Source organism: Brachycentrus maculatus, unplaced genomic scaffold, assembly GCF_059751285.1.
Source record: "Brachycentrus maculatus isolate JH-2025_06_01 unplaced genomic scaffold, ASM5975128v1 h1tg000361l, whole genome shotgun sequence".
NCBI lineage: Eukaryota > Metazoa > Arthropoda > Insecta > Trichoptera > Brachycentridae > Brachycentrus > Brachycentrus maculatus.
The window spans coordinates 644,863-667,352 of NW_028281110.1; the positions used below are offsets into that span (position 1 = coordinate 644,863).

General features: G+C 36.0%; 1 protein-coding gene across 5 annotated transcripts in view; it reads right to left on the reverse strand.

The window, feature by feature from the left end:
- Window positions 1-247: 247 nt before the first annotated feature.
- Window positions 248-22,490, reverse strand: part of NAT1 (N-acetyltransferase 1) — a 30,127-nt gene continuing 7,884 nt past the window's right edge. For 3 of the 5 annotated variants that reach the window (XM_088269699.1, XM_088269700.1, XM_088269702.1), the window contains exons 2-9: window positions 9,767-10,024; window positions 8,644-9,685; window positions 8,409-8,567; window positions 7,128-7,300; window positions 5,276-5,474; window positions 3,229-3,407; window positions 2,441-2,575; window positions 248-2,180 (exon numbers count right to left, since the gene is read on the reverse strand). In XM_088269699.1, the coding sequence (XP_088125825.1) occupies window positions 1,551-2,180; window positions 2,441-2,575; window positions 3,229-3,407; window positions 5,276-5,474; window positions 7,128-7,300; window positions 8,409-8,567; window positions 8,644-9,535 (2,367 nt within the window). In that variant the 5' untranslated portion in view covers window positions 9,536-9,685; window positions 9,767-10,024 and the 3' untranslated portion in view covers window positions 248-1,550. Of the gene's footprint in view, window positions 2,181-2,440; window positions 2,576-3,228; window positions 3,408-5,275; window positions 5,475-7,127; window positions 7,301-8,408; window positions 8,568-8,643; window positions 9,686-9,766; window positions 10,025-14,204; window positions 14,557-15,917; window positions 16,070-22,490 lie in introns of those variants that run through there. The other 2 variants (XM_088269701.1, XM_088269698.1) reach the window with 2 other exon arrangements.

A 22,490-nucleotide genomic window follows, 5' to 3' on the forward strand; every position in this document is an offset into this window, starting at 1 on the left:
AATTGGCATTTTTATAGAAACATGGAACGTGAAGAGAATAAACTAACATTTCCAAATGCTAAAAACATACTTAATATTGGAAATAATCTAAAATAATTGAAATAAGGGATATTCTATTTTTTTATATTTGTCTAATCATTTGGAAAGTAAGTAATAGATCAACAAAAATTATTTTTCTATACAGATTTTTAAGTCAAGAAATATATATATAGTTTTCAGGGTAAATATATCAAAAATTAAAAACAAATACATATTAAAATATATTTCACAAAGTATCAAAATACAATAAAATGGTTTACAGGAGACTTAAAGGTATACGTTTTGTTATGTACACCTTAAAAGAAGTAATCATCCTTTCTACCTTAATAGAAAATCTAGACAGAAATTCTAATTTAATTACTACTCTAATGAGCTGTGAAAACTATAATAATCAGTTTACAAACTAAAGCCAAAGTTGTTGATGTTTCCGTGAGTTCAGAATCTATTAGAGAAAGTATCAGCTAGAGAAATTACCAATTTTGTGACCCGTTTCCTTTCAAAATGAAACACTTTGGCTTCAATTGAAAACTAATTACAAGTCAGGAATACAATTAAATCTGTTTAGTGCTATCATAGTTGAAGTTAATGGCGGAAATGAACGATTATTGGACTAACTATATGTGACAACATGCATGCAACCTAATCATACCAGACATTCAAACGACACATATTTGCCTTACTTCGAAGATCAGTCAATGGCAACTTAAAATTCATACCACATGAATAACAACTGGTTGAATATTTATTTGAAGACAATACAAAAGTAAAAAGATGCTAGATACTTAGGTGTCAAACTTACGAGGAATTTAATCTAAACATTCTTTGTTATTAATTATTACTATCGGAAATCCAATCCACTTTAAGTTTCCCTCGAGTGATCATATTAGTCGGCATTAGCTTAAAATTTAATAATTGAAAATGATTACTAAACTCAATTTTATGTTATACTGATATTGGAACCGGCAGCATAACCGGTAGGCATCTATTTATGATAATAATTAACTAATTAAAATCAACTCCCTTCGTTACGATCCATATTCCAATGGCAACCCATCGATCCTACCTCTTCATTTACGTTAGTAAGATGAGTAAATTTCCTGTATTTCTGGATACTTACCTGCGGAACAACACAGTGCATCGAGGAGTCCTAATGTCTGCTGAAAATATTTACCCAGGTGCACCGAAAGTTCAAGTTATATTGTATCGTAAAGGCAAAGCAGTCATTAGTCATATATGCCGCAACAACATTGTCATTTTTAAATCTCAACTGCGCATTTATACAAATTGTTTCCGACAAATGCGACTAAAACAATTCAATTTGGCAGTTAAGTGTTAATAAATATATTTCGATAATTTCAACATCCGGGTAAAATGATTTACGCAACTAACTAATCGGAAGAACTTAAATGCTTCGACACTAAATTAAAAATAAGATACATATACGTTTTTAAGAGCCTGATGTAATTTTTAAAATGGATAGTGTCCGGAGCTGGAAATGGGCGGTGGTAGTTTCACTTCTCCGTCTCGTCCGAGTCGGAGACGCTCTCCGTCTCCTGCAGCCAGACGAGCCAGGTGTTGACTTGGAACAGGGCTTGGCCCTTGCCGGGGTAGGCGTCGGTGATGTCCTCCTTCCACATGAAGAAGGCGTCCTCCTCGCAGATGGCCTTGTCGTAGAGGGCGTCGAACCAGCGCAGCAGCATGCCCTTGGGGAAGCCCAGCGAGTAGCAGAAGACCTGCAGCGAGTGGATGGCGGTGAGCTGCAGCTGCAGGTTGTGGTGCAGGAAGGAACGCAGCACGGGCGTATACTGCTCCAGCAGCGCGCGCTCCTTCTCCACCAGCGACTTGTCGGGCGGGTTGAGCACGGGCGCGCCGGGCGCCAGCGTGGACTCGTGCGTGATGTGCTTCACCAGCACCGTGACCAGGGCGTTGATGAAGCCCGGGTCCGTGTGGCAGGCGGGCTCCAGGTTCTCCTTGATCCACTTGTAGAACTGCCCGGGGTTGGGGTCGGCCTGCAGCTGCTTGCCCAGCTCCGCCTGGATGCGCAGCAGCGGGAACAGGAACGACAGCCCGCGCTCGTCCAGAATCTCCGCCAGACGCTCCTTAGTGCGCTCGCTCGCCGGCAACAGCGACATGAGATTCACCTGAAAATGTTACACAATTACTAAACTATGTACCCAATGCAACATTCCAACAAAAACGCGTACACGTAAGGTATAATACGAGGTAAATAAAGATAAATCCAAAATGTCAAATGCTCTGGTGAGATAAATCAATGATTTTATTGCGCATTGAGTTTTTTCAAAACATCGTTGCATATCAATTAGTTATATTGATATAAAAAAGGGCGATTCAAATGTTTATGAACATAAATGTAAAAATAATAAAAATAGTTGTTACGCACCTTACTATTATTGTACATTTCAGTAAGAGTTTGTTTTTCGAGTGTCTTGTTCATCTGTTGCAAGACAAGCAGGAATAACGGGTAGTGGGCCCCATTCTCCGTCAGTGAGGCTATCTCAGCCAGTGTAGTCAGCCCCTAAATCAAAAACAATCAATTATAATGTTTGAAATATGCAAAGAATTGTTATCCTTATAAATCACCACTGGGAATTAGTCTATGGTAGTTACCGATTAATGAAACAAGGTTATTCGTGGCCCTCATTACCATTTTATTTAATTAATTGTAAAATAAATGACTTGCAAACATTATGACCAACGTTAAGGGTGTAAAAGTAAAAGTGACACTTTGCAACATTTAATATTTCCGAGTTAAAGATTGATAACAACTGTAAAATTCATACTTCATAGAGAAATGAAAATTATTGATTCATAGTAAAAATAAATCTTATAGGTGTCTCAACTTGAGATGAAACATCAATCGTTTATATATGAAAGAAGGTTGAAGTCCGAGCGTAGGTTTCATGTTTTACAAATTTGAAAAAATGAAAAAAAATAAAACGGGATTTTATTTTTTAATCTATGGTCACAATCTTGTAAAACAGAAAAAGTGACTGTTAATGGTGCCACTCTCACATAGACATCTTTAGTGTTCAATTGTGTACTAAACAAAATATTTGGTATTTGGAGAATGCCACTTCTTTTGTAAAAGGTAAACGTAATATTCATAAACTCCTGTCGGAAAGGGCTTTCTATGACCCGCAAAATATAAATGATAGCCTTAGGCTGTACCTGTTGCATAGAATTAGTGAGGAGTTGAGCGACAGCGGTCCCGATGCGGGGAGTGGAGGCCTCACGCTGAGAAATGACCTGCGCCAGAGACCGGATCCCCTCGTTGCACACGGCCGTAGTCAGTAGAGAGTCCTTCTTCAGGGCAACCAGCAGACCCACGCACTTTTCAGACTGCTCATCTACAATTTCAACAAAAAATATATATATTATTTATTGATTCGGCATTAACTTTGTGGAATGACAAGATTATTTTATTTAAATTAAACACTTGAATATTCCACTTTATAGAGTTTTATTTTTATTTACTAGTTTCGAAAACGACAGATGTTTTCATCTTCTGGTACAAACCTATATATACACCTAAATATATTTTTGTTCGTTAGTTTCAATTTGTATCAGAAGATGAAAACATCTGTCGTTTTCGAAACTAGTCGTAAATAAAAATAAAACTCGATAAAGTGGAATATTCAAGTGTTTAATTTTAATAAAAAAAATATATAAGAAAGTGCGAAAGTGAAAAAGTCATTGAAAATATGTGTAGTGCCATTTATCAAATTGATAACAGGTGTTTATATTCAGCTTAGAAATACAATAGTGAAATTTTGTTTTTTTTTGTTTTTAATTACCTAATGTCCAAGTGACTCTGAAATCTAGCTACGGCTTATGCAACACCACTTATCATGACTACTCAGGCTTATAAAACATTAAGCATAATTTCTTTGAAAATTTTAATAAAAAAATATTGTTGAAGTTGTGCCAATTTTAAGAAAGTTATATATTTTTGTGGTAATCGCTAAAAACCGCATGCTGCCAGGCATACCGCAGGCTAAAGTCTATTGCTTTTAGACCCCTGATTACAATGTGTTAATATTGGCAGTTCTCATATTGCTCACTCTTTTCAAGAATGTCATAAATCAAAAAACTTGATTTTTCAGGAGAACGTTTTTAAAGTTTAAACATATAACACGTATTAAAAATAAATATCAAGCCACTTATTGAACTTTTTACTGTGTAACAGATCTTTTTAGTTAAAACCTGAAGGTTTTTTCTCCATTTGAAAAATATTTCATACATTTAAAAAAATAATTAAACAATACCTTTTCTTCAAAATGCAAAAACAACATTTTCTGCCCTGTACCGGATAAATATTAAGTTAAAACTATGCCTCTTTTGCTGGGATATAGTACATTTTCTGGGCATTCCGAAAACATGCACAACTGAAAATCGTCATTTTTTTATTTATGACATTCTTGAAAGAAATGAGCGATATGGGTAAAGGGGTGCAAACTTGACTCGAGAGGATGCAAAGTAGCTGGCAGCCGACAGAAGAGCCTGGAGGCAGTTGTGGACTCAGTTTCCTCCACATAGGGAGTGGATATGTATTTAGTGTAGGAACTCAAGGTGAAAGGATATTACAGATTTGCAGGAAAAGAAATGCAAGAGGAATAGTAGAAACAATTTGAGAGGAAAAACAATAGAAGCAACATACGGTGTTTGAAAATGATGCGGAATGCATCAAAACATGTGCCACAGTAGATTTTAAGAAATAGTGGTATTTACTAAGTAAAACATTAAATAAAAATAGAAGCAACAGCTAGGGCATTCGGGGTCACATGCCTGTGCTCCTACAAGCCTAGAAAAGCATAGAGTACCCCGAAGAGGAATATTAATTGATGAATATTATAAAGTGTGTGAAAAAAGTACAAAACAACAAAGGTTGTTGATGACATCATTTGAATGTTTATAATTTTCAATTTTCTCTAATTAAATCAATAAAATTAACAATCACAAAACAAACAAATCAAACAAAACAGTCATGTTAACACTTAAACGACTTAACAATTATAACCCCAAGACAAAACTATATACGTAATTAGGTGTCAATATTGCAAAACATGGTTGTGGTTTATATAATTTCCATTTTCTACATTTTTGTAGGTACTATTTTCAACTAAAATCAGTTTTTTAGCAGCCGAGTTCTTGTAAAACAGTTCCCTAGTGATTATTTTTCAAAACATAGAATGCAAATAAAAATGATGTAACAAACCCAATTTTTCCAATGCGTAATTGAGAACAGTGAATGGGACATCTTTGACAATTTTATCAGGAATTTTCATTTCCTTATATGCAGCTATAGCCACATCCATGGGGTCATCCTTGGGTTGTTCGTCTTGTGCTGCAGAATTTAAGGTGAGGGTATCCAATATACCCGTCACACGTTTCAAAATTTCTTCCCTGTTCGGACCCTGCAAAAAAAATACAAAGTTAATTACAATTTTTGACCATTTTCTAAATCATGGGTTCCCGATCTGGGCAATATCGCCCACTTCTGGGTGATATTGTCCGCCTCGGTAGTGTAATGGTCAGCGCGCTCGGCTACCGTTCTGGAGGTCCCGGGTTCGATTCCAAGGGGGGGTCAAATAAATGTAAGTGATTTTTTCACTCTAATATTTATTCAATATCACCCTGGACTGGTACCTGAAGCGGACGGCTGATCACCTTTCCTTCGTGTGTTAACGATCAAGATAACACCGTGTTTGTATAATGCAGTGCCCTATGCACCATTGGGGTGCGGATAAGGGTTTTGAATTGTGTGTGATGAAAAAGTCTTGGTGGGCAATACTGGCTGTGGGAGAATTTAGTGGGTAATGTGAGTCAAGTGGGCAATTCTCATGCATGTGAATATGTTTCCGGACCCTTAGGCAGAGAAAATAGAACATCACACCAATCTGCCTTTGTAAACAATCTTCGCTTATTCCACATTCATGCATCTCCTCATACATACTCGCTGATTGATTAATCCCACTCCTGAACTGATGATGCCCAAGTATTTGAAACACTTGATCATGCCAAGTTTTCTCCAGACTTCCTCTGCTTCTATTACCAACCACATTCGCCTCATAAATTTGTTTTACTATTCTTTCTTTACTCATTCGATTCACATGCGCTAATCATATCGACACACCTTTCTTAATTTTATTTATAATGCTTATCACAGCCTAGAATTCTTTCCTAATATCGAAAATATTGGGTAATTTTAAATTTAAAAAGTTAAGATGAAAACATTCATTCAAATTTTGAAATAGAAAAAAAAGTGACCTTGTAAAAATTTTGAAACGTGATAATAATTTTGTTTGTAATATTCAAAGAATTATGGTAAATTGTCTACAGATAAGTTATTTTTGATCTTATAAAAAAAGGATTTTAAAACAAATAAATAATGCAGACGTATGGGTACATGCACACTCCTCTGGGATAGTTTTGTCTCGCCATAAGGGTTGATGAAGTAAAGCTGTGACCGCTCTTTAGGAAGGAGGATAGATATATGTTACGATGATTAAAGAAAACACTTGTTTTATACCACTTGAGTTTTATTAGACTACATGTTTCGGAAGTTAAACTTCCATCGTTCAGGTCTGTATAGTAACTAAAATATAAAATATAAAATTTGTTGATGTGATAGTGTAGTGGAAGTCTGTATTTGTACCTAAACGGCATTAATGAAGCTTCCGTTCCGTACGAACCGAGGTCGCAAACAAGAGGATGTCTTTGGTGTTTATTTGTGTTTGCTTTTTGCGCGTTTAGTGTGAATTTCAAAAAGCATTGTTTAATTGTGTCGATTTTCCTGCGATCGTGTATTTTCTTTATGTTTTGGCGGTGGTGTGTATTGAATTCCCCTCCCCCTAACTTTCCCCTCTCCTTATTTATAGAACAATTTTATATTTTATAATTTAGTTGTTAAACAGACCTGAATGATGGAAGTTCAACTTCCGAAACATGTAGTCTAATAAAACTCAAGTGGTATGAAACAAGTGTTTTCTTTAATCATTGTAACATGTCTTACCACAAAGTTAATGCCGAAATAATAAATAAGATATATGCTATGAGAAGTGCGTTACCTTGTCCTTCTTGGTCTTGCCGCCCTTGTCCTGCGCCTGCTTGATGGTGATGGCGGGCTCCTTGAGCATGGCGGCCCCGCCCCCCACCAGGTGGCTGCCGGCCGGAGCCTTGGGCGGTGTCGGCATGAAATCCACTCCGCTATTTCCTCTTTCACCAGAATTCGGCCTCAAATCTATAATTAGACAAAACACTTATTTGTATTAAAAATAAATCTAAAACGCTTTTAAACTGACTAACTATTACGTCGCTTCAACGAGAGAATACAACGCCACACCACTCTGTCCTTGCAAATATTCTTCGCCTCTTCCACGTTCATGCATCTCCTCATACATACACGCCGATTGTTTCGACTCCTAACCTGACCACTTTCAAGTATTTGGCATACTTGATTTCCCGTGTTTCTCGGTCTTCCTCTGCTCCTTTTACATAATAAGTCTTAAAACGCCTTTACTTCATTCATTAACCACTTAGTCGTTGCAGGAAATCATCACCAAACACCTCGAAATAGGACTATCTGAACACTGCTCGGGTTAGTCGATAAAAACAAATACATAAATATATTTGGTTCGGGCGAATCAATACACCAAGTTGGAATACGATTTGCCCGAGCAGCACTCGAACTCATCGATGCAACACAAACTCCTTGTCCGAATCACACTCGGGATAAACTGGCAACTGGTTAAATTAGGATGTGAAAAAAATGTCATAGACATTTTAATGATAGTGTTATTTAAATAAAAGACCTCAAAAAGATAAGATGATCAGTCCTGCAGTTAAACATATAACACTTAAACATGATAAATTTAGTATGTCCTCATTAAAGAGAACAAATAAAAATTAAAGATTTTTTTTCGTCTAGTTCCCTTCTGGAAAGATAATTTATAAGCATAGGCAGATTAAATACAATGCTTAAAAAAAAAATTAATTTAACATTTAATGCAGCTAAATATGCAACCCCAACTGATATGTTATTTTTGAGGTCAAGGAATCTTGCATCCCTTATGTCACTGCGACCATATTAGGTCTATTGTAACCTTCCTCTGTATTACAGCTCACTGCCGAAACCTATGTGAGTCATGTAACTCACGACTTTTCTTGGTGGTAGGAGCATCACCTGATATGTTATGAGAGTGACTAAATTATCTTTTACATTAATTTATTTGTATTTTATTTTATCATCTTTTTTACTTAAACTAATACATTAGTATTAGTAACATAGACTGATACCATATGAAAATAAGAGAAAATGAAAAAAAAAATATTTAAAAGATAGGACTTACTGGGCTGTTGCGGATGTAGAGGATAGGACTGTGGTTTTAAATTATTTGCTTTATAAAGCAAAGAGTTAGCGGCTGGTCTCATCTGTAAGTCTTCCATAGCACCAGGGCTGGGTAGAGTTAATCCCTTCTTGAATCTCGGCGCTATGTCTTTACCATTACCTGAGAATATGAATATCTATTAGTGGTGAACAACACATTGCAAGTAAAGGTGAGATGTGAGGGACCGAGTAGTTACCATTAGCGTTGGTCTGATGCTTGTTGAAGCCCTGCTGCTGCTGCTGGCGCTGGTTGTAGTTGGCGAAGCCGCCCTGGGGGCGGTGCGCGCGGTAGTCGCGGCCCTCGGACTTGTTGTAGCCGTTGGAGCCGAAGGAGTACTTGTCCAGGGAGGCGGCCGGCAGCAGGTTGGCCGAGGGCGAGCTGAGGTTGAGCCCCTGCAGCCACTCGTCCACGATGCCGGCGCGCGTCTTGAGCCCGTGGCGGAAGAGCGAGTCGCCGGGCGCATCCTGGTGGCGCAGGCGGTCCATCTCGCCGCCGCGGCCCCCGTAGCCGCGGCCCTCGTCGTTCTGCCGGATCTGCTGGATGGGCACAGGCCCCTCGCTGTTGGTGGCCTTGCGCGGCACCCACGAGTCCCGGCGCAGGTCTATGGCGTCGCGCAGCATGAAGCGGATCCGCGGCATCAGCTCGGGGTTGCGAGAGAGGGTCTCCATGCGGGAGAAGTACTGGTCCACCAGCCCGCGCCCCTTCTCCGAGTCCAGCACGCGGCCGCAGGTCTTGACCAGCTGTACCAGGCATTCCAGGTCCTCCTGCATGTCGGGCGTGCGGCGCCGCTCGCGTAGCAGCTGGGCGATGCACTTGTGCACGATGCTGTGGGACAGGATGTCCAGCTTGCCCAGCTCGCCGATGAACTTGATGTTGCCCAGCATCTTGCACTTGGTGATGTAGCGCCGCTCCTCGTCCTCGGGCGAGAGCGGCTTGCCATGTTGCTCGAACACTTCATTGGCCGCCGATCTGTTCTCGAATTCCGCGCGGCACTTGTTCAGAAGCAGAATACGGAAGGTGCACGGATTCTCCGAGGGTTCAAAGTTGGGTACTTCTTCCGATAACCTTTTGCATAACTGCGCGTACATAGACGAGTACTTGGGTTCGTCTAAGGCCTTTTCAAATATGAGTATAATTACGCCTCTTATAATTAACTCGGTATTCAGACCTATATTTAACAAGTCATCACTTAGCTTTTGGAACTTCTCCGGCGTAAGTTTGTTGAGGATGCCTCTAACCTGAAATGTAACGAGAGCGGTCAGACAAACGGGACTTCCCGTACGATAATAGATTTCCAGTTACCAGCAATGAGCGCGTACCTTTCGAAAAATAACATCATTCTGTGTTTCAAAGGTGGGGGCATCCTGGTGCCTGAGGAGCGAGGTAGGGACCCAGCGTCGCTTTGCGGGGGGGACTGCAGCCCTCCCCGAGACACGAACCACTGGCCCCGCTTGCCTGGGGCTCTCCGTCTTGCTGGTGCGGGGGCCACACCAACACAACCACTGCTCCGGCCTCTACAAGCGCTCGACCCGAGCTGTGCTGTGTGGAGCTCTGAACAGCAGTAGGCCTCAACGTAGCTGAAGGACCAAAACCAAATATATATTAGTAAAACCTCATACTTTTTTACAATTTAACATACACATGCAGATAAAAAATTCTACATCAAACTTCTTTAATGTTTCATCACCTCGTTAAACAGCATATCATGAGCAAACTACCAAAACTGACAATGTCAAAAAAAAAAAACAGAAAAATGCTTTTGTAACTTTGTATACATTTTAAATCGTGTTTATATTTCAAATGTCAGAACAATATTTAACAATACTTTGTTCTCAAATTTTTATTTACATTTTATTTTATTTTTTGTTTGTCAAATAAAATAAAATTCGATGATGGTCGTAAAGGGGCTTGTAAGTTAATCTGTCCAAGGAGACATTCTTTTACAACAGCAACAGACACAAGTTTTGCGACAGTCCATAGAAAAGCAAAACTGAAAGTTAACAAAAAATGGTGCCGACATACATTTCACACTCTAATACACACAGTTTCTGCAATTCTTTTGCAAAAGATTTTTGTTCTATTATTATTAATAAAAAACAATTCATTAAATAAACTTAAGCATTCACATCCCTTTAGCGACTTTTTTTGTAGTATTATATATTTTTTAAATTCTTACATAATGACAAAGCATGGTAATTATATTTATTGATTTTATCAATGAAAATGATTATAATTTCCTGCTGTGATAAAGGCAATAAAAATGTCAGTTTTGATGACTCATTAACTTATTTTATTATTATTTTTTATATTTTATCATTTTTATTACTACATAATGTATGAGGAGATGCATGAATGCAGAAGAGAGGAATATTGTTTTTTTGCTTGCTTGTTTATTTGATGGCAAAAAAGATTGATATAGCGTTCTATTCTCTAGGTCAATCCTTGCGCAGAAACGGCGTGATGGTCATTTTTTTTTAAATTTCTACATGTTCTAAAAAATGTATTCCAATTATAATTAGGATTTTAGCTTGCGATGTAATAACTGTTTAAAATGATGACATAATTATAACCCTTTTATGTATGATAAATACCACTTATTGAGTTTTATTTCATTATACACGACTAGTTTCGAAAACTTAAGTTGTTTTCATCGACAGTTGATTAGTAAAACTAATGAGCAAAAAAAATTCAGGTATATATGGATGTTGTAATGTAGAGAAGAATTAAGGAACGGGACTTTATTTATAGAAGGAAACATAGATAATTATGGTGAAGTATTTTGGAAAAGCATATTATTAATGAACTTTTTTACATATTTCTAAATTGTTCTTGACTTGACCTTTGTTTGTAACCGAGTGTAATAATTTAAGTAATAATGTAAGTGAGTCAAATGACCGGTTAATTTTTACAAAAAATCAACATTTAATTATCCAAAGTTAACGCCGAATCAATAAATAACAATCTTTTTTTCCCCGCGCAACTTATTTTTGCGAATAATAACGATAAAACCGTGAATATTACTAAAAATAATTTTAATTTTTTTTTTTCTAACGTTGAACGATGTCAATAGAAATTTGACGAAGGTAAGGGTGTTCCGCACGCATATGTTTTATTATTGAAAATTATGTTAACCCTTTCCGGTCCCCCAAAATTTAAAAAAAAAACTAGGTAGACAGTTACATTCCAATTGGGAAAAAATATTTTGTCCTCTGCTCTACATACTGTTGTAATAGATACGAGTGACAAAAATGTAAGCTTGAAATTTAAATAAATAACAGAAATGATGAAAAAAATATCAAAAGACATCCGACATGAAAAAATCGATGTCGAATGAGATTCGACATTGGACCAGTAAGGGTTAAAATTATTTTTTCGAACGCTAAGCGATATCAATAGAAATTTCTCGAAGCGGGTAAGGGGTGTTCCCCGCGCACGTGTTACTATCCCGCGTGGCCCGGAACGCCACCCCGCCCACTCGGCCTTGGGCGGCCCAGCCCCAACCCCAGCCCCGGCTCGGCCCGCCCGACGCACCTAACGAGTGTGTCTGCACGTCTACGTCTGCGTCTGGCCCGGATTTCCCAACATTATTCCGATAATCACAATACCTTGATATATTAACGTAATAAATACCTTTTGACATTCTCCCAACGTACGAGATTACAAACACAATGCTTCAAATAATGTTTAAAACGGACTTACAGCAATACCGAACTGATTTTTAACAGAGAAATTCGTCATTATAATACACGAGGACAAAATCAAATGCATGTGGAGCCGATAAACACAATAACACAAACAAACTCATTTTTCATAGCTCCAAAACTGTTCAACTTATTCCACAAAGACTATTTGTTAGATATAACACCAACTATGTATAACCAACATGAAATCATTAAATCGCACCAAAACGTAACAATTTTACAAGCTAGAATTCCTGATTACTTAAAATCATTTATAATGGAAATGTAACGTTTTGGTGAGGACCTCCACACATACTCGCTACAACTATACTAAATATAATACAACGCTTTAAATAATGTAACGACTCACAGCAACACCATATATATTCGTTAAATAGCAACTTAATTTTCTTTAAATTGAACGAACTGAGAAAATACTTTATGGAAATATTTGTGTACGTGATTAGTTAAAAAAAACCATTAAATTTGCTTCTCACCTTATGTTTTTGTTTATGCCTATTTACTGTAACTTTTATTGCTTTATATTATAGATTTTGTTTTTCAGTCTTGTTAAACTTAATCCCATGTCCCAAAATGAGTAATGAAAATTATTCATCGGGAATATTATATATGTGACTCATGTATGTAATATGTTCAAATAAATCATTTTTAAAAATTATCTTTTTACACACGTACCTTACTACATAACTGGGAGGGATCGGACAGATTAAAGCCGAAAACGAAATTCAAACGATTCAAAGACGAAATAATTGTATTTATGCGTTACAGGCATATTTTCGTAGCACGCTCTCAGTGCGTCGAACACGGCTCCCGTGTCCATACAAATATCGCAGCCAAGCGTTGGCGGGACTTGTGTTGAATAAAGATAAGAATTCGTTACCGGTTTTATGTTTTGAAAAAACGAAGAAATACACTTATTTATGATGATTAAATAGAAAGTAGGATTTGATCTTGAACAAAGATATGGATTTAAAAAAAAACGTAATTAAATTTGACATTACATATTTTATACGCATTGAACTTATAACCTTCATTTGGTATTTAGTGTAAATAATGCGTGGTGGTTGGATCTATCAGCACTATAGTAAAATATGTGCTAAAATCTTTCCAAGTACTTTAGCTACCTCGTTAGTCTTTATAGTAATTATTAAAACTATTACATATTTGAAATTTGTCGCGTTAAAAGACCGATCGCCTGAATAATTAACTTGCCATTGTTTTTATTCGTGTTTATAGTCTGCCAAGAAAAGAGATAAAGAAATTTTATTGATAGCATAAATAATAAGTAAAATGAATGCTTGTACTAATTATATATTACTTATTTCAAAGATAAATGAGTACGTGTCATTCATTATATAATTAAAAAAAAGTATAAATAAATATAAAACACTGTTGTTTTCGTGTTGCATTAAGGTTGATTGCGGTGTTTTCAAATAGCAGAAAATATTCCATTGATGAATCATGGCAGTGGCTGAGCATTATAAGAACTTGTAAAAATTTACGCAAAATATCGACATGATTATAAAAATATATTATTTGCATAGACCATCTGCGTAAGGCATGTATACTGTATACATTAGAATCCGTCTCACCTACCTGGAAGAACAGATCATGATAAATCTTGATTCATCATGATCTGTTCATGTTTTATATCAAACGGATTAAAATGCGCAGAAAGTGTATCATTTAACGGGAATCCTCATCCATCCCTACAGCTCGATACGGGTGTGGGCGGCAATAACAAATTCACCCAGCACATTCGGAAGATGTCTCACTCGAGATATATACAGCACGCGACAATTTAGAATCTGTAAAGCTCCCAAATTATTTGAGAACATTGCAAACACACACGACACTAGTGAAATATAGCGAATAAAACGGAGTAAACACGCATGCAGCAACGGCTATAAAACATTTCTATAGGACATCACGTAGTATTGCATAAACAGTGCCGTTAAAAGTTCATAAATGTGGAGAACAATAAAAATAGTTTTCCGGATGGTAATTATTTAAGTATGCGCACAATGAATGCATTTAAAAGTATTATTGCGGTCACCTTCGATCACTATAGTTGTGGAGTACTAAAAACAGCGGTGTAAAGATTCCCCGGCGTCACGATATTCCGCGAACGCGTGTCGGCCTTTGTTGATGCCACTAGATTTGACACTGTCTCCGCGAGCAGAGTATGATGTTCTACCGAAACAAATGTTGTTTTGCATAGATTATCGCGAACCAATCGATGCGTCACAGCGTCATACGCGCGTATAAGCGAAATTTAATCACTTTAGCGGGAACATGACGTCGAAGGAGAAAAAGTCGCGGGACTGTTGACCCTCGGAAAACTGCGCTGCAGTTTTGTTCGCGGAAAAACTTCTATTATCGTCCCGGTTGGCGAACTTCGGGCGACTGAGTCTTTATTCTTCGCCGGATTTTATTATAACGTCGCCAACTTGAACTATGAATAATGAGTAATGAGCAACGAGGGATTTCGCGGTATGCCGTATCGCGGCTGCAAACAAATAATCAGTCGATACAATATGACACCCGAATCGCGGCTGCAAACAAATAATCAGTCGATACAATATGACACCCGAATCGCGGCTGCAAACAAATAATCAGTCGATACAATATTACGTACTCTGCGTGCAAAGAGTCGCAATTAAAATTTGCGGGGGTGCTGAGAGGTAATGAGCAGTATAAATATATACCATGCACATAGTAATGTAACAACCGGTAGTCCATGTACGCGAGCGTCTTTGTTTTCACAATTTACACGGAATCGAAACTGGAATGCCAGCTTCGGAACAAAGAGTAGATTTAGTGGCAAAATATTATTAGAACTGCAACGAGCGTCATAGCGAGGCAGGAAGTAAATTAAATTAAAAGGGGACAGCGTTTATTTCCCGATATAAAGGGACAAGAAACGGTCATAAAAACAAATAAATTTATATATACATCTATATATTTATATATATATATATATATATATATATATATATATATATATATATATATATATATATATATATATATATATATATATATATATATATATATAATAGTTAATCTTTCTAAAATAATTTCTCTGGAACCAATGGAGCAAATGACACCAAATTTGGTGATATGTTAGTCTGGCCCTATTACAGGTAGCGAATTAAAGATTGCGAAGTTAAACATATAACAAATTTGTGATTTCTATTTCTGTCTTCTTAATTTAACCAGTCTGAGCCACAGCAACGCAATATTTAACCAAGAACTTAATACAATGCAGTGACACTTTATTTATAACGAATAAGAAAATTAACAAGCTTATTGCAAATAAGTGAGTTTAAATGCTTAATACATTGTTAATCTTTTCATACACATATCGCTCACTTCTTTCAAGAACGTCATAAATCAAAAATTTTCAATTTTCAGTTGTGCATATTTTCGGAATGCCCAGAAAATGTACTATATCCCAGCAAAAGAGGCATATTTTTAACCTAATATTTACCAGCTACAAGGCAGAAAGTGTTGTTTTTGTATTTTGAAGAAAAGGTATTGTTTAATTATTTTTTTTTAAATATACTAAATATTTTTCAAATGGAGAAAAAACTTTCAGGTTTTATCTAAAAAGATCTGTTGCACAGTAAAAAGTTCAATAAGTGGCTTGATATTTATTTTTAATACATTGTATTATATTTTTAAACTTTAAAAGCGTTCTCCTGAAAAATCAAGTTTTTTTTATTTATGACATTCTTGAAAGGAGTGAGCGATATATATGGTAAACCTATTTTCAAATTGTTGAATAATTCAGATTTTTTCAAAATGCTTTTCAGAAGATAAAAAAAACACAGTATTAAAATAGAGAACGGTCGACTTTGAGAGTTGAACGCCTACTCCACCATTTTGTACGTAGTCTAGACAAGGTAACAGAGGTATGGGGAGTTCACCAACTCACCGACCGACGCAAGTTCGCGTACCCGAACTCCGCGCCGCAGTGTGGGCAAGGACCGCGCTCGACAGATGAATATCGTGACAACAGATCCGCAGACAAACGAGCGAGGGAAAAAACACAAAAGTTCATAGAAGATAAACTCTTGACAACTTGTGCGAGCCTAATCCACAATTTTAATTATACAGAGTAAGGGTATTTACAGTTACAATATGTGTTCAGTAAATCTCGGATTTTATATTTTCCCGCCAATTGCGTGTAATTATTTCAGTTCTGATATATTTTCGTACATGTATTACCCGCATTTACGTTTTTTCTCCCTGTTTACGTCGAAAATATCCTGTCATTCGATTTTCAACTAGATCTGAAACGCTTCTTTTTCGTTGATATGATTCGAGTTACGTGTATTTTTTTTTTTGTTTTTTCGTTTGTTTTATTCGTCAAGTCATTAAATTTCGTAAAAAAAAAACGGTTTTTTTTTCAATACCTCCCCTATTTACATTTTCCCTCCATTTAGATTTTTGTATACAAAAAAATGGTGGGAAAATCTATCTACATAATTTTCAGAAAAAAAATAATTAAATTGTGTTTTTTCAATAACCCCCCATTTACATATTCCCGCGATTAACGTTTTTTTCAGTCCCTTAAAAAACGTAAAACAGGGTTTTCACTGTATTATTTTTGCTGAATTTTCAGTACGTAATCAGCTGTTAAATAGCGGTAATTTTTTGCCAATAACGGACACGAGTACCTATCCACCCATTGATATTTTAACAAGGAACTTTTCGCTGTGGAAAATAGAATATTATGTTGCATTCAAAGCGATAGTCGTCGGTCTCGGCCATTCGAACGCGATTCTAGATTCCAGTGCCGTGCGCTCGGAGCCTTATCTCCAGCGACCTTCTCGAACGTTCAGGGTTGGCAATGCCTATCTTCGGCTAAAGTCGTTCCGATGTATAAATTAACACGAAGAATTTTGTATTACATCAATGCCAGTAGTTTACGAGAACGCTCGACGTCTCGACTGATAAACTAGTTTGTGATAATGATAGCATTAATGCCACCAACTGAGTAGCGACGTCTTTCCGAAAAATTGTCATTCTGAAAGGTTGTGTCGACAACCCTTTTACAGCCAGATTGATTATGCCATTCAATGAATTATTACTAAATTTACCTATATTTATGAAATCTTAGGACGGAGCTAGTACAATCTTAGGAAATCATATAAAAAAGGTTCAATTAGATTCTAAACCTCAACTTCGTTGTATGTTTTCTCTACTAAAAATGATATATATTAGGATTTTTTGTGAATTTTTTGTGTGATTTTCTGTTTTGCGGGTAAGAGGAAGATATAAAAAACGAGATATTTTTTTAAGGTCAATAGCACACGCACTTTTTATTTTAATTTTACTACTTTGTCCGCCTCCGTGGTGTAGGTAATAAATGAAAAAAATATTTGTGAATTTACACTCTAATATTTATTTAATATTACCCTGGACCGGTACCTGACGTGCAGGAGTGATCACCCTGCCTTCGTGTAAAAAAATCGATCAAGATAACATTGCGTCTATGCGATGCAGTACCCTATGCACCATTGGGTGCGGATATAAGGGTTAGAAGAAGAAGACTTTTTATTGTTTTCTATCTCGACTGCTAACCCATAACAGCGACATACATATATCCGGAAAACGGAATTAATAAAATAATTATTTTCTTTTTTCTCTTACCCTTACTAAATTTTTCTAGGTATTTACATATATACTTTTTCGTGTACCTGAGTGATGACAACAGTTGTAACAAGGTTTATGATATTCATCCCCGATTTATTCAAAAGTACATATACTAGTATGGTAACAACTTTCAAATTCGAATAAGCTTTCAATAAGCGAAACACGTGCCCGACCGTTATCGAGCATGAACAAAAGATCGAACATTCTCGAGTGCAGATTTCAGTTGTGGTAAATTATACATTCTCAGTTCGCAACACGGGCACGGAATCAACCTTGAAGCGTAAGCCAGTTTGCAGTTTACTCCTACAACATCCGGACAATTATTACAACATAATATAAATATTCTAGACCAGCACTAGGCATTATCGATAAAATTAAGAAAGGTATGTTGAGATGATTTGGGCATGTGAATCGAACAAGAAAAAATTAAGAATAGTAAAATAAATTCTTAAATTATTTATTCCTTTCAAACGAAATTCGGACATTCGTTTGAAATTGCCATAACAAGGCGAAACAATTGTCACTGATTTATTTTTATGTGTTTTTTAACAATAAAATACAATTTAGTAGACTCAAAAAAATAGGTAATTGAATTTAACATTTAATACATAAATTTAATAGTAAAACGAATTTAAGAGGCGAATGTGGTTGGTAATAAAAGCAGAGGAAGACCGAGGAAAACTTGGTAAGATGAAGTACCCATTTCAAATACTGTGGTCAGGTCAGGAGTCGGAATAATCGTCGAGTAATGTTTGAGGAAATGATGAATGTGGAAAATGCCAAGATTGTTTGCAAAGAGAGATTGGTGTCTCGTTCTATTCTCTCTGCCTACCTCTGCTGGGAAGTGGCTGGATGGTAAGTTAGTTTTGTAGACCCACAACAATTGATAATATTCATATAAAATAAATGTATTTCTTAAAAAATAAAAGCGCACAAATACGGGAGTAGAAACAGTATAGCGTAAAAAATACGACATTAGCTCGGAAAGATCATGGCTTCGCTTATACGTTATGAATACCTCGTTTTATGTTCATAATACATACTCGAACGATTCATGGTACCGTTTTACAGCGAAGGCAAAACGAGAATAATTTATAAGTCGAGCTAGTGAGCGGCAAGGTCTGTATTCCGTATCGGTGTTTGACTTAGCGCCCAGGAAGCTGATCATCAGACGCGCATGCGTGCTGCCCTGCTGCCGCGGAACATGTCGGTTACTTTTATTAGTACCTACGACTCCATATCGGAAGTGAAAATTACCGTGGAATACCGGAGACTATTAATAGATTACCTGGTAAAATTCTGAACGCGGAAAAATTATGTAGATTATGTTCCTCGAATTTGGTAGGGTAAACAGTGGTTTATTGGCCACTCTACGAAGCTCGCTTAGTTCAATTAGTATTCAGTCAGCTATCGTGCAAATGTTGAAATACACTTTTCTTAGAAAATTTTACATGTATATTCTCTTATTAATCTAAAACTATAGATAGGCTAAATTGATGATCTAATAATAACAATAAAGAACATTAAAAACAATTTATATTTTATTAATTTACTTCTATTTCAACAAAACGAAAAAAGACCAAAAAAATATTCTCGAATATTAAAAAATAACCATAAAGTTTACACGTATTCCTTGAACGCGAAGGTCAGAACGTCATTGAAAAAACATTCTTTACCGCTAGAAAAACTGCTGTTGTTTAAATTAATGTTTTTGATAACAGAAGATAACAATGTTTGAAATTTAAAAAAAAACTCCAACCAGAAGACAATTTCAAAATTGCCAAGGGCCAGTAACTGTCAGAGGGCCGATAACTAAAACATTTACTCAATAATTGCATTTAAAAAAAATATATATCTCAAACCCTGAACATTCAAGGGAGAGACATCTGATGAAATCGGCCATGGACCGAGTATCGTAATAGAACGTAATATTTCTATAGATAAGCGGGATTTTATCTGTGATAAGTATTTATTATTTTATCTCAAGTCGAGTTCTCAGCCGACGTTTGAAAGTGCGAATAATTTTAACAAAGAACTATCAACTAGTTCAGTGGTCGACAAACTTATTAGCCAAAGAGCCAAATATGAACCTTACAACAATTAAAATAAATTCTAGACAGCCAAATCTGTTTTCAATTCTAGTAAACGTTTATTATACACTTTTATAATAAACGTTATATTATGTTTTTATTACACTGGAGCAGTGTTGCGTTTGCCAGCGAGCTAATCTTCATCTACATCTCTCCAAAAAAATTCTTTCGCCGTTTCCTTTCTTTATTTTTATTTGTTTATAATTTTAATTTCATTTTATAAAAAAATAATGTTGTAAAACATATGGCTGACTAAGTATTGCACCCACCACTTAGTCAAGCTGGAATAAAGATTTATTATTATTATTATTATGATTTAAGACCTTATTTAAATTAGAAGTACACTTAATAAAACTTTATTTCAGTCTTTGTAAGGAATTTATTTTATTTTACGATTTTTTTTACCAATAGGTAAAAAAAATCGTTTGAAAATAACCATAAAAAATACTTATTGCGAATAATATCCTTGCATCTCCTTTGAAAGTTTGATAAAATTTCGTTATTTTAAACACGTTTCCTGGTTCTCGCCACAAAGACGACTTGTCAGTTTGCTATTAATAAGGTTCACGCTTGAAAAATATTGTTTTCATGATAGCAGTCATAGAGTCAAAGACTCTTCTCGCGGATATTTGGATTGGAAATATCCTGAACTAGTCCAATCGGAAAATCGTCTAATTTCACAATTATGTAAAAAGTTGAAATGATTATTAGACGGGTCGTTTTGACACGAGCAGATAGCGTGGCGGGCAAAAAGCCAGCAAAGCAAAGCGAAGGACCCGCCGAAAAGTGGCCAGTCAAATGGCAGCGCGGAGAAAAGGGTCAACGGTCGAAGTTGTGCATTCGGTAGAAGGAGTCGCCAATCCGGCGGAGGCCAGTGGCCAGGGGAGTAGCGCCCAGGAGAGCAACGGCCGCGTCAGGTGGACCGACAGAGCTACAGCCAAACGGTTCAACTCGCGCAGACACCGCGCGCATTCTTTTCCTATGACCTCTTCCTGTAGCAAAACATTGTCTTTGTTTTTTTTCTCTTTTAAATGGGGATTGCATTTACTATGTACAAGTGGTATATTCAAGTGTTTAATTTAAAAAAAATAATCAACGTGTCATTCCACAAAGTTAATGCCGTATCAATAAATAATACTTTGTACAAGGTTTATAGATCTTTAAGAGGATTTTTATTTGTTTTAACTAAATAAATGTTTTTTTTTTATTATTATTATTAACTTAAAAATCACTATAAACATTTTATTATAACTTAATTATAATGTCTACCGGTTTAGAAGCTAACCGCTTCTATACCAAGCTTCGAAAACTTTGTGATTTTCCATTTTATAATTAAAATGTAACATAGTTTATAATCACGATAAATATTTTATTATAACTTAATTAGAATGTCTACCGGTTTCGAAGCTAACCGCTGCTTCATCAAGCTTCGAAACCGGTAGACATTATAATTAAGTTATAATAAAATATTTATAGTGATTTTAAAACAAAATTACATTTTAAGTATAAAATGGAAAATCACAAAGTTAGTGCTTCAAATATAAATTATATTTATTTTTTATTTATTTATTGATTTGCCGTTTAATTTGTAGAACTCCATTTTAATTTATGTTTTAAATGTTGAATCAAACACAGTTTTTTTTTGTCTACTAAGTTGTATTTTATTGTAAAAAAAAACATTAAAAAAATCAATATTGTGACAATTGTTTCGCCTAGTTATGGCATTTTCAAACGAATGCCATTCGTCCCATATCTTACATTTCTCCATTTATATCATATCACATCTCGCCATTTATATCTTACAATTAAGTATATGTAATATTACGAAAATTTAAGCTTCAAAAATACTTAAATTTTGTTTCGGCGAAAAGTAAGACGTGGAGAGCTGTTATATTCTTCAAAATGATACATTGTTTACGTGTCAAGGTTAATAAACAATATGCAATGAATTGATACAAATATTGCATGACAAATAAATAAAAATATTCGTTGATTACTAACATCCTACTGTATTTCTTTCAAAACCGGATGTCGGCAATTATGTTGGAGAGTCGTTTGATCTTCCGTGTTATGCGCACGGCGTAAAAAGGAGGTGGACAGCAGTATTTACTTGTTTGTTAGTCGATTTTTATATATCGATTGTTGCATACATTTTAGTCAACGAAACCGCGAGAGATATTTCCGTCACGCCGAAGATAAAACAATGGCACAGAGTATTTTTTTAAATATTGAACATTTTACTTTTGTATTATTTGCTTCATAGTAACCCCAAAAGCTCTGGTAACCAAGGGTTAACTGCGTCCCATTAAACATATTCAATCACCCGCTTTCATATAACCACGATCGAGTTAACGCCGCATCGAATAGATCCGGTGCTCTATGCACCACTTGAATGTGGAAGGGGGCCAGAGGAAAATAATGAGCAGTACTAATACGCACTTCAATCGCCCTCTTTTAGTTCAATGTATGATGTGTACGCTCGTTTTGTAATTCTGCTTATATTTCTCAGAATCGATAATTAGTATACCCTTCTCTCCTCCCAGTCTCTACGCTTTCCACAGGGGCTAAAGATAATATGAGCACCCACA